Source organism: Lissotriton vulgaris, chromosome 4_1 (assembly GCF_964263255.1).
Source record: "Lissotriton vulgaris chromosome 4_1, aLisVul1.2, whole genome shotgun sequence".
In the NCBI taxonomy this organism is placed as follows: Eukaryota; Metazoa; Chordata; class Amphibia; order Caudata; family Salamandridae; genus Lissotriton; species Lissotriton vulgaris.
Window position 1 is genome coordinate 297,886,457 of NC_141691.1, and position 13,806 is coordinate 297,900,262.

At 41.0% G+C, this 13,806-nt stretch overlaps 1 protein-coding gene across 10 annotated transcripts in view; it reads left to right on the forward strand.

Moving 5' to 3' along the window:
- Positions 1 to 13,806, forward strand: part of FGF13 (fibroblast growth factor 13) — a 1,000,232-nt gene that overhangs the window by 628,697 nt on the left and 357,729 nt on the right. Inside the window, exon 1 of one of the 10 annotated variants that reach the window (XM_086918629.1) lies at positions 1,337 to 1,455. The exons of the other annotated variants lie outside the window; for them this stretch is intronic. Within the exon in view, the coding sequence (XP_086774755.1) occupies positions 1,425 to 1,455 (31 nt within the window). The 5' untranslated portion in view covers positions 1,337 to 1,424. Of the gene's footprint in view, positions 1 to 1,336; positions 1,456 to 13,806 lie in introns of those variants that run through there. 10 annotated transcript variants of the gene reach the window in all.

Sequence of the window (13,806 nt, forward strand, 5' to 3'; positions counted from 1 at the left end):
GCATCCCCGTCCATCACAACAACAGAAGACCGCGACCTCATTGACCTACTGTTGACGGTTGCAGTCAAAATAATCCTAAGCAACTGGAAAGACACCACAAAAGCTACACCACAGGCGTGGCTCAACTGGGTCACTTTCCTAAGAGGGGCAGATAACATTACAGCGAAACACTCACCGAAAACACACAGGCAATCAAACATATGGAGGCCCCTAGACCTCTACCTTTCATCACATAAACCCCCCTAGGCGCAGACACTAGACACTAGACAGCCATCAAGGGACACACTATAGGGACCCACACTCTAACAAAAGAAACCTGCGAGGAAGAACACTCTCCTATCTCCATTCCTACCTCTATCCCTCTCTATCGTCCGGGGTGCTATACCCACCAGGCAGCGCAAAAGGGGGAAAGAAGACAACGCCAAGCAAGACTCGGAAAACGGACTTCTTCTTTTTTTTTGGACTAGTAGAACTATCCGACCCCACGCACCATGGCAAGGAACGAACTATTGCAGGACAATATTACTATACCCCCCCCCCCCCCCCGGCGCCTTCTTTCTCTTTTTTCTTTTTCTCCTTTTCTTTCCGCCACTCATGTATGCTCCATGTAAATATATATTTTTTTATATACAATAAAAAATTACAGAAATTAACAAAGATTTTGCACAGAGCAAAAACGCTCTCAATAGCCATCAGTCCCTTGAATGTAAATTCACTTTATTAGGTAAATGTTACTCTTTGGACTCTAGTTTTGTTTAAATATTTGTGTAAACAAATGCACATGAGCAAATGCCCAGGCATTAACCGCACAAGCAAAAGTGCAGAGTGTAATACGATATTTGTTTTCATTGTGGAGGAAGAGGAGGGGACATGATTTACTCCGAATAATATCTTGACTTACATTCAGAAAAGCAAGGGCTGTAAATTCCTCTAAAAGGTTGGCACATAAAACTCACGCTTGACAGAGGCAATAATTCTAGGGTGTGATTCACTGAGCTGTTGCAGACTGCACAACCCTGCCTGCTTCCAGCAGAGGAGGCAGCCGGTTTACTGCTCACGTAATGCGGCGCGGTGTCCTGTTTCAGTAATTGCTTTGTAATTCTAGACGTCAGAGCACAGTTTTCTGATAAAAAAAGAATGTGTTTAGATACATTTTAAGGGGCGGTACATTTAGGTTAAAGAAACGGCTCGTCAGTGCCAGAACAATAGAGCAACAACATGAATCATTAATGACCTCTGAAAGTCATAATGGCCTGTCACTAATGCCCATTAATGATCTCTCTGTACCACGGCTATGAGATGATGCTTCTGGACAGTACCTTAGAGAATACTTTAAATATGGCTTAAAGTTTCTCTCCTCTGCTCTCTGTGTCCGGCGCAAATGCGGACTATATCTGTCTGGAAGCATCAGCGTAAAGAGAAGCATGGCTTTGGGCTTAAGAAAGTCTTATTCAGGTAAGGGGTGTGCTTTGAATTGTCTGCTCTGAGGGCTTAGCGGGGGAATTCATCTCTGCATGCGTTCATGTCGGCTTGTTACGGGGTGTTTTTTGCTCTGATTTGTTGCAGTGGGGTTTCTTTCACGTGGATCAGTTGCATGTGTCTAGGATGATACCGTCAAAGGGTGTCTGTGGAATGAATAACTCTCCCCAGCAGTTAGAAATAATGGCTATCCACAGGCTTCCAGGTCCTTTTGTCCTGTTTCTTTCACAGCTATACCACGACATTGCTGCGAATTAGATCTTAGCTCAGAAAATAGATCTTCGGTTTAATTGAGGTAAACAAAAACAACTCCTATACTGATGCGTACTTACACACACCCCCATCTCTTATCTATTCCCCCTCAAAGGGTATTAGATGCTCCGAGTCTTAACACCGACTGTTGTATTTACGTTCGCTGGGATTGATTGCTGCCTGTTTGGAGCCTGACCGTCATTCTTTGTTAAATGAGGAGAAGGGAGGTCTGCGGAACAGCCTCGCATCTTGAAAACCAACGCCCTGTATCCCCGCACCGAGCATCAGTTAGCGGAGGGAGCCATGATGCTGGTCCCCCTGCAGAGCACAAGGTGTAAACCCCACTCGAACATGACTAGAAATAGAAATATATGTGCAGTGTTTAGGAGAAGCCAAGAAAAGGAAATCAATCCTCATTCAAGCATTAAACCCATAAGAAGTTCATTATTGCATCTCTCAAGTGTTCAGTCGAGCCATGTCCCCCACAATCAATAGAAGGACATCAGACACACACTGATCCAGTAATCACCAACGAGTCATTTATATTACAACAGTTCTAGTCGCTTCTATGTGGATGTTTATCTGTGTGTGTGTGTATTGACAATTAAAAACAGGGACCCACCAGAGGAACAGAGCATAGTTTAAAAAACATATTATTTAAATTTCGTAGTAGTACAAATGCTCATAGTATTCATTTAAACAAAAAATAGACCCTATGCATTTGACCCCATGGTCGATATAGGAATTTGATTCTCCGTGATGACTTTCCAAATATTAATGCCCCTTTTTACGATTGTCTTATTTTGCTTCATATTCGTTAGTCTGCTCTTTATTAATTACCAGGACTCTGTCAAGGTACCATTTTTCGATGTGTACTTTTTCATTAAATAGTATTTGTGTATATTTTACATGATTAAGATGTTAACTGTTGAAATAGAGAATTATTGTGAGCAAAACAGCAGGAGCATTGTGCGCTATCTGATGGCGCCCTGATTTCACTTTAAAGTGTACATTTCTCTTCAGTTAGTTTGAGAAAATCAGGTTTTTGAGCATTCTGGCATATTGCTTTTCTTTTGGTATGCTCCTGAGATACTTAACCTCAATTACAAAGCCTTTCAGATCCCAGCAAAGTGCGTTTACATGAACATAATCGAAGTTGTTTTACCATTTGTAATTTTCTGTTTAATTTACTCATCTTCTAGATAGACAGTTGTGCTTATCTACCCCAAAGCGAAAAAGTCTTTTGTTTTTTTCCACACTGGATTCCTCTCATTGAAAAACAAACACCAAATCTACGAGCATGTATCCATTGCAACGTCTTCGCTGTGGTACAGGGCTGCGACTAAAATATGTGAAAGTTTTAAGGCTGCAAAGAAGAAATACAAAAGAGAAAAGTCTCACACAAACCAAGAAACCCTGCATAAACACACGAGCAATTGCAACATGCAGAAGTGTATCATGCACTTATGCCGTATCACTTTGTCTTCCAAATGACCTAGGCTCAAAGTCTCCTATGTGCAATTGATTAATTAGAGTTTTTATCACGGAAAAATATATATTTTCAGCTTTCCTTTCTCCTCTGCCACCTCCTCTTTCTCACCTTTTCTGGTTTGACTTGAACCACTTCCACTTCTTTCACCACCTAGTTCTACAACTCTCTGTTTCACAGATGGGTTTGCACTATAGAGCTACATAAATGGGAATGTTACCAACTGTTTGTATCTGCTCATCACAAAATGTAGACGTGTAGATGGAAATTCAATTAAGAAAATCATACCTGAGTTTGGTCTATACAACACAAGGAGCGTTTACAAAAAAGAAAAAAATTGGAAAGAAGTTAATTACACAAAATGGTCTACGCTAATGCAAATTAGTTGAATTACTATTACAATATTGCAAAGAAGGCTGGAATGTCCTCACTGTAATTGTGTGTGCGGTGGAAGGCATTTGTCGTTGTTTTATTTCCTCCATTTCTTCTGGTCAAAAATAATATCAGTAATTGTGAAATACTCCAAGAATATCTCCAGCACCCCTGAAGTTACGTCATTTTGCTTTATGTTATGGTTTATGATGCTTTACCATGATGTGTCTGGTCCCACATTGCTTGGGAGGCTGCATCCTTTATGAATTTTCAGTACTTTCTGAATGGAGTCCAAGTGTCATGTTGGCACTGTATTTGGGTGTGTTTCATATTGCTTAGAGTTGAATCATGTGGGCAAAGGGGACGATTTTAGAACAAACTCGTTTATTGTTTAGCGATGGGTTGTATCGGATGGGGCTGGATTAATCATGTTATGGATCTGTGTGGAGTATGGCATGTATGTGTGCTAAAGAACATTGCATCATGTTAATTTACTGGGTTTCTATGGTTTCCTGCTCTTGTCTTCGAGTGGTTGCTATGTCTTGGGCCTTTATTTGGCTTTGATAGGGAGGTGTTCTTGGTACTTGATGTTTAGATTCTTCAGAGGATATGCAGTGTTGTTGAGGTGGCAAACAGCAAATTCTATAGCTTAAGCCACGTTGTACACATGATTATATCAATTGTAGTGTTTCATGGGCACTATTTGTGTAGTGTGAAGTACAGATATTATGTTAAAAGAATATGCCACTGACCTGGACATTTTTTTGCCAACTATATGGCTTAGAGCCATGTTGGGTCCATGGTAACACCGGAGGTTGTTTCCAATGTGTCCAGTTGATATATGGAAAGACAGGATTATGACATGACACGGATCTGCTGTTGCAAGTGGTTGGAGCCACGTTGTGTGTATGGCATGGTCACGAATGAAGTCAAATATGTACTGTTGGTTTAGTTCAAAAGTTGAGTATAGCTTGAAATGAATATGCAGTTGAGATGACAACCTCTGAGGAATATATGTGACTTGGAGCTGTGCTGTCTGTGATTGTGCTAGGGGGTATGTATATTATGTACCGTTAAAATATGGTATCCCATTGTGGTCTTAATATCTGCCGCAATGTCAAATTCTTCGATGCAGTCACAGGCTGCAACAGCTTGGGTGATTGGTCCTAGCGTCATTGCTTCTCCAGAAAGTGAGGTTTCCGGAGATTCTTGCAAATGATGAGCGAGTTAGGGATAGGTGCACGAGAACTACTGGAAGGCCTGAGGCTGAAGTGGGACAAAAGTAGGTGGAGAGTAGCTAGCTTACAAGAAGGCCATGATGCCACTGGGGACAGCAGTTGAGACCAGAAGAGCATTAGGTCATACACTGTAGTGTTAAATGAGCACTACCATGGTAGGAAAGCGTGATGGGGTAGTCAGACAAATTGGAAGTTAATCCGAAGAAAACAGGGAGTGGGAAAAGGAGAATTTGGGCATCAGGCTTGGCAGGCCTTTGCGAGGCAAAGTGATGAAAGAAGGGGCCACCACTCAGGATAGGATCAGATCAGAAAGATAAGAAGCAACGGGAGGGTAGAGAGAGGAGAGGCCAAAATACCACAAAGTGATGTCTTAGAATTGTCAACGTAGAACAAAGTTGCATTGGGCCAAGTAGAGACACTGGAGAAATGATCATATCACAGCTTTTTAACATAAATATGAATTGGCCTCACTTGGCAAAAAAATCTTATATCTGCTAGGTATAGAGGGGATTGTAACAAAAATGTTGCTTCTGGCTCGAACGGATCAAAATAATAAACTTGTTACATAAGGAGACAACAACACCACCGCGCCATTGCAAAAAACCTGTACAAATACTACCTGTTGTATTCAGGCACTTAAATGGATGACAACTTTGATGAGATTGTAGAAACATACGCTTTAGCACTTTAATTTGGTGAGTGAATGGAAGATGGATAGCCTGTTATTGTATATGTGAGATTTAAAATGTTATATGGAGAAAAGGTAAATTGTGAAATTTACCGAAAACATCAAAGCCAGACTGGGTTCCTATAAATGCCAGAATGTAAAGGTACACTAGTGACGATGTTTCCCAAAACTATAGAATGTAGTATGCCACAGAAAATATATTTTTTTCCAGTACTACCATAGCCAGCCTCTTTTAACACATATATAAAGATATCATAACAAGGCTGGTATTCAATATCCAGTAATATAGGCACCAACACATGCTAAAACACCTATATATGAAAGCACTTTAGCTAGGCCAGAATTCAGAGCACTAATAAGTATAGTACATTAACCAGGAGACTACATCACACCCATTCCTTTGCAAAAGACAAATAGCTTTAGGACTTGTAATTGCTGAATTATATATGTATGCCTTTAGAATATATTAAAATATGACAGGTGTGCTCCGATTATGCAAATATCCCTGTTGATGGACTGGGAAGGATGTTGGTGATTGGATAAATTGTGGATGAAGTCTTAAAAGAACTGAGGGTGAAACACTGTATGGTGACTAGTGTGTGTAACAACACCATAGCTGGTCTCTTTTCGCAACCCGACAGTATGGGATGGCACTACTACAGATATGCTGGCTCTCACAGTATAGTCACCTTAAACAATCCGCTTTTTTCAGTATCCCTTGAAATAATAGGTACAATAGCCACTTTAGTAGAAGCAAAGTAAGGGTACCATCGCTAGGCTATTTTCTCAATACTGCCAGAGCATGTCTAATCTTCCAAAGAAATAAAGTTATTATAGCCATGTTGGCTTTCAAGTCTCAGTATAGAAAGACTTCAAAGCCAGGCCATTTTCTCCAAAGTCCCATTATGTAAAGTCATAATTGATTGGTCAGAAATCAGAACACTAGGAGGTCTAGTACCCCAGCCAGTCTGTTTTCTATAAAATGTAAATTGATACTTGTATAGCGCACTACTCACCCGCAAGGGTCTCAAGGCGCTTGTATGAATACCGCTGTGGAACCCATCCTGGCTTTCCCTGTGAGGCGTCCACTCCTGGGCACCCCCAAGGTGGAGGCCAGGAATCCTTAGCGTTGTGGGGCCCATTGTGGAGATTAAGCAAGCTATTGCCCAGAGTTGCAGAGTGGGACTCCATGATTGGAATAGGCACCGAGGCGAGAATTATCAGGTCCGTGGAATATTGAGCCCAAGACCCGCCGAGGCGGGGAATTGAACCCTGGTGAGGGTAGGTTAAATCGAGACGTGACGATAGCACCACATACTTGAGGAACTCCTCTTGTTTGACCTACCGGGTACTGCTGACGCTTGGTTCGCTTACAACATTGGGTAGTTCCAGGTTTGACAGGTACACAAATAGGTAGTTTTTTGGTTGATGTGAGTATGACGCCATGTCACCAACTCTGAAGTGTAGATAGTCTACACAGTATAGGGCTGATGAATCGCATGTATACTTTACGTTGAGCTAGAAACATGTTGACCTCATTGCACCAATAGAGACGCTTAGACCTAAGACATAATACTTAGCCAAGCTTGCATTGTTTATTTTACCTAGGGTAGGAGACCTATTGATTAATAATTGTTCTCACGGGCACTTCAAGCCCTATTTTTAAATCACACCCTCAATCCATACATCTACATACTTCTAGCCCCTCACCCCCACTTCACCATATGGCTATTGGAAGAAGGTCTCCGCCAAATTGCCCCTACTACAGGGAGGCCGTTGGGTATTGCACCACCGACCCAATGAGGAGCAGCCCAGATGATGAAGCATGACACCCGACTGGGTGTGTGAGGGCATTACAATCCAATAAATGGACTCCCAACTCTGAAACAAAGCGGTCAGGTTGGTGTCAATTTCCCTTATCCAGACACCGTTCACTGAGGAACAGCATAACCTTCCTTTCCTAAGACTTCAACCGGTGCACATATGCTGGGCCTCCCTCTATGCTGAGAGAGGAAAAAGCCCCATAGTGCCTTCTTTGTGTATAGAAGTTGTGTGATCCCATTTCCAGAGATTAAATATACTACCTCTTTTTAGGTCACTGAATGTTGGTATGTATAAGGAAGTAGACACATAAATTCAGAAATTGGCTTGAGAGTTAATCAGCAGTGGGAGAATAGTCAGGAGTGTCTACAGTGGTGTGAATAGTTGGGGTCTTTTGATACCAATTATTTTGAGGTGATAAGATGGGAAGCAGAGGTCCAGAGGCTGTTGAGGACACTAGGTGCAATGAGAGAAATTTGAGTCAGCACCCAAGTGAGGTGGAAGCCAGACAAATTACGTATTCCAAGGAGTATTGGTTGAAGATGTACTCAGGCCATCTGACACTTGGGAGGTGTGAGAGAGCGTGAAGTGCGTCCTGCAGTCAGGGGTCCTAAGGGCTAGGCAAGGGAAGGACAAAGGAGTGGAGAACTCCTAAGAAGCTGCTGAAAATGACAGGTATAAAGGGGATCAGCCATTCAGCAATCACTCTAACACTTTAAATAGACATGGGTGTGCAGATGTCACAACTCGACTAAATATATACCGGAGGTTCAAATTAGAATACATATAAGTATGCAGAATTCATTTCCAGTGCAGGTATGGGAATGCATAAGTCCTGGAGGGGTAATTTATAAGAATGCAATCATAGTGCATGCCTAGACATCAAATGCAGAAAGAGGAACCTAATGTAGAAAGAAAAACCTTCTTGTGATGACTCAGATGCAACCTACCCATTTAAAAATCTTTTTTTTACAAAACAATTCAGAATATTCTCCGCTTTCAAGTGGTTTCCATGTGTATAATCCTACTTTTATAGTGCATCTGTTGTAAATATGCCTGCATCTCTACTTTGAAGATGCTGCCATTTATATCTGTATGAATATCTTCTGACTTCAAGAATTTTGGGTTAGCATTTGACGATAACCTAACCTTTGTACACCAGATCAGCAATCTTAGCTCTACTATTTTCTTTGTCCTAAAGATAATCAGGAAAACTTGTTCTTTCATACCACCAAATTCTGTGAAAAACTAGTGACAGCATTAGCCCCATCCAGACTTGATTACGGTAACACTCTTTACGTGGGCATCCAAAAACAGCATCTATTCAAGCTGCAGCATCTTCAAAATGCAGCAGCCAGACTGCTGTTGGCCGTTCCTAAATTTCAGCCAAATTCCCATGGACTGAAAACACTTTCCTGGCCCGTAGTTGAAAAAAGGATTAAATAAAAGTCCCTATGCTTAACCTTCAAGGCATTGCACGGTGTTGCTCCTCAGTACCTGAAGCAACACCTAACCTGGTATCTACTGGTCAGAAATCTATGATCATGGCAAAGCAAACTATTACAGACCCCCAGATTCAAGAAAGCTTGTTGGGGTTGACAACGTTTTTTTCTGGGGACAGTTAAATCTTGGAACTCGCTCCTGATTGGCATAAAAAATAGCCCAACACTGCTATCCTTCAGAAAATCATTAAAGACATGGCTCTTTGCCAACTAAACCTCTGCTCTTCTTCTTCCTCCAGCAACCTTTTCATCCAGCGCCGAGACGCCTTTGGGCATTCGTACGCTATATAAGATTTCAAATGAAATCATGTTATGATCTGATCCTTCAAAGAAGTTGTGTTAACAAGTGCTCAAAAGAGGTGACGCCCATTGACACCATATCTAGTTGTAAATCCATTGCCAGTCTTTTTTTCCACACTCATTTTTAGCTTGTCCTCCAAAGATAATTCATGACGTTATTTTTCTGTTTTATCCTTTCAAGTACAAATACTTGAAATATGTATATTCATCTACTCACCCGCTATTATACATTCAAATTGCAGGGTCCATCAGGCAATTCACTGATCAATGATTATTATAAAATTTGTAGAACCTATGAGCAGTGTCATCCAAAATGACATATAGCCATGTTATCCCATCCAATGTCAAACTAGAGTCCATTTAAATGATTCTTTACTCTGCAGCACAGGCTAGTCTTAACGCAAAAAACATTTGATCAAACAATAGTCCTAGGCTGAGACAACTTCACTAACTCCCCACGGAGGCAAGAATCAAACTCAATATGGCATGCATAATCTTTTACTGATGATAGTGACGCATGGTTTGATAGCGAGAAAATTGAGTTTAAAACCCCTTCCATGCTCGTGACGGAACCATTCGGTCATGAGTCACGATTGGGCTGTGCTGATGACGGAATGGTTCCGTCACGACCACGCCCTCCATTGGAATGTCACAGGGCTGGAATTCCTGCCGCACGCAAGCGGTTACCAAAATCGAGAAGTCCATTCCTTAACAGCACCCTTTATATCATTTTGTGTAAGAGCAGTACCTGCTGATTACTTAGTTACATTTGGCATTTAATATAGATTCTATTGCTATTTTAACTTGTACTCGAGTATGTGTGAGCGACAGTTTGTACATGCTTATTTATAGTTGACAATAAGAGGTTGTTTTTTTCTGTTTGGAAATTAATGAAAACATTAAAAAGTTGAGAAAAAAATGATTGTATGATCTGATAAACGGGAACAGAGGGTAACAGCGTATTATCTTCCGGACTGTTGCCACCTGAAATATACAAACTAATCAATCTTCAGTCTCCTGTCACCAGAAAAGTGCCTTGCTGGTTCTCAACATGATAATTATATATTGATCACAAAATATAGTATCTTGGGGCAAACAAAAGATTTTTGGGTTGATTTTGAATTTTGCTAGGAGAGTTTATGTCCATCAGTGAGATGGATCTAGATTATGCATTAAAAAACAAGTGGAAATCGTCCATGTTCTTAGTTTTCCACTATGCTGGAATGTTACTGTCTCAGCCATTAAATAAACACTTTGTGATGAAAAGTGAGGGCAATCCAACAAATACCAGCGGCGGAGAATGAATTCTCCAACACCAGCAGTATCACTGGTAATATTTCCTTTAGGTGAGCTAAATGGTCTGTTCCACATTTCTAAACTCTCAGCCGATGAGTTCCCACATGTTGTGAACACTCTATCTGTATACCATACTATAAAAGGCCACCTTTTTTGTTGCTTTTGCACAGAGGTAAATCTACCATACATAATGGTAGATCTGACTCCCCGTATGTGACTGGTTATGTGCCACAGTTTCTGAAATATTTGTCATTGCGCCTTGGTCGGCGCAATTGCAGTATATCTGCCATTTAAAGAGTTGAATATTGAGTTCTTAGCCTTGGGAAGCATGCAGTGAGGATCCATCATTTATATCCCTCCCCAAATCAAATCCTTATTTTCAATAATATGCAGGGCACGTAGAGAACAGCAAAAGGTGAGAACATGCTATAAGAAAACAAGAGCTAAATGCCATTACTCATTATCAATTAAAGTTTGGCTTTGGCAAGATTAATGATACATCAGTTAGCGACTGCTTACAGTTACATAGGTGTAGTGGTGAACAAAGTTATTTTAGACATATAAAATGCATTGCGCTCCACCTGCTTAAGTGGTGGTTGTCTCTCGGCTGTATTTAGTGAGGACTACACAAAATTACATAGGCTAATTTGGAGACTGGGGATTGAAAGTTGAAGACCTCACAAAATTGTTTGAAGTGAAAGGTGCTTCTCAATAACAGTTTCTGGGTATGAGGTCATTACTTGTTTGAACACCTTCTGGTATTCAGGGTTCAGATACCGTTCTCAGGAAACCTATCAGACATGTTTGCAGATTTTTCAGGTTTGCAAAATTCTGACCATGTACTTATGTAACACCTATGCTGAGGGGAAAAGGAAGCTTGAATCCACAGCTCAGTTTGATAGGTTCATACCAGGAAGAGTTCTGATGCAATTTAAAACAGCTCTTCTGCTGCTGTGCAAGGTAAACAAGGAATTTCTTCTTAGTACACAACTGCTCCCCTTTAATGCCACAACCCTAGCCTTTCCTAATCAAGCTTACACCGCTTTTGAGTAGTGTAGCAATAGCATCATTTCAAGGGTTTTGATTTATGTTATTAGTCACTCAAGTAACCTCATCTCTAATTTCCACAAGGTCCAGGGCTTTGTTTCCTGTGAAGACCATGTGCCACCCAGATCTGCTACAAAACTAGCAGTGCCCTGCAAGCTATGGAAGTGGAAATGACCAGTCCTGCATTATAGCCAGTAGTCTGAGCTAGTCCGCGAGATCAATGTTTCTGCCATCTGGATAACTCGGATCATCAACAAGTTTTCCTGGATATAACTTTTCAAGCGAGGAGTATTAAAAAATATCAGCTAGCATTAAGGTAGACTTCTTCTTCATCAGCAACTGGTATAGTCAGAGGAATATTTATTTGATGTAAAAACATGGTAAAAAAAATAACCTATTCAGATTCAAGTAATTTACAATATTATATATTTTACGTTGCAAACATCGTAAAGCTATGTCTTACAAAAGCAATCATTATAAGTGATAATCTGTATTAATTTGAGGGCTTATTCTGCACTTTGGCATTCACTGGGCACAGAGTGAGGCAGCCCAAACACAAATCCCTAAATACATATAATCTCCATCTAACTTTAAAAGCTGCACCTTGTCTTTAGGGTCTCTTGTAGACCTGCACATTTGACACTAGAAAAAGTGCACTTTTATTAAAAAAATAATGTTTCCTGAGTACATAATGGGAGCGTGGCTTACGTAATGCCTCCCTTTTTTATCCATGTGGCTATATTATGTTGAAAAGTTTGTCCATACGCAGATCCTTATAAGTGCTCAATCAGGCAAAAATACTAAATTTCTCAGTGGTGATCCAGAAATATTGATATTCTCAAGCTTATGATTGGTATGTTATTGGTAATAAACATGTTTTTCATCAAAGTTAGTAGTTACTGTGTAATTGATTCCATACACATTTAAGGGTCCAATTATGATGTCGTCAGGAAAGGCTCAGAGTGGGATTTGGATTCTGCAAATTAGATTTGGTACCTCTGTTCGCGACAGAATAAATCACCTTTCCAGATGACCGAGTACGATGCAAGGAAGCCGTCCGGGCTGCCCGAAACATTTCCGAGCGGGATTCAGGCAGCCTAAGTTCTTAAAAGCCGAATTGTACAGCCCAATGGAGACGGTTTCCGAACAAGCGAGTACAATGACCGATTCAGACAGCTGTTCCGGCTTGGTTTGCATGAGATGAACAGCTTTTTGAGTTGGTCTTGGGGGCCCATTGTGGGACTCCCTTCACCCAGAAGTGACCGAATGTGGCCCGTGGGAGCACCCAAGGGACCCCTCTTCCCAACCATGCACAATGTGGCAGGCACTATGAGGTGTCCGCCACAGGGTGCAAGATTTTCCCCGCCCACCCCTTTTTTCAATGGGAGTCTGTGTTCTCATTCTAAACACAGGCTCCCATTGACGTCAATGGGAGTCCATCCAAACTAATTCCGTAAGAATCCAGACACATCGAAATTGTTTGTTAGGACTCACAGAATATGAATCATTGGGAAAACATTCCTAACCCGATTTATTGGAAATCCTTTCCTGACGACATCGTAATCGGCCCCTCAGTTGCTTAATCAGACTGCTTGCATGCTTCTGACTAAAGGTTATGTTCAAAACAATATTGTAGTTGTAATATGCATACAATGAGTGTTTTGCGTGGGCACATGACCACAATTCCTGCACTCTGCAAAGAGAACTCGGTGGTCCATATGGTAAAGATAGCCAGCCTTTAATGTTAAGGTGTACGTGAACTGCATGTAGACCTGCACTTCACAGAGTCATATCCATTCTCACAGGATGATTAGCACTTCTTTCTAGAGATAACTGTGGTCCCTTCATTTAGGTGGTAAGTTCCCCCATGCATCATAAGAGGTAGTACTCCTCCAAGCTGTCACTAGAATACAATTCCCACAGACACATTCTACAGAAAAGAATTCACTTTATGTCCCTTTCTGTTATTGCTCAGTTTTCAAAATATACAGACCATTGTTTTCTTGCTCCAATCATAAAGTGCCTAGTAAGTAATTTAGTCGCTACTATCTCTATGTAATTTCGAGTGGTGAATTAAATTCTCCCTTTAATTAGGGTAACTTTGTTTTCATATGGTACGTCTGCTAACATTTAAAACGCTGCTTATGAATTACAATTCACTCATCTGTCAGTTTAGATTCTGTAATTATATGTTCTTATGGATCAAGAGCGAGGACTAGTATATTGTTGTTCTTGGGTTCAGCAGTAGAGCCTTGGATGCTGTGTTCTGTACAGTGCGGATTGTGTTCTGTAGGTATGGCACATTGCCCTTAAGCTACCTGT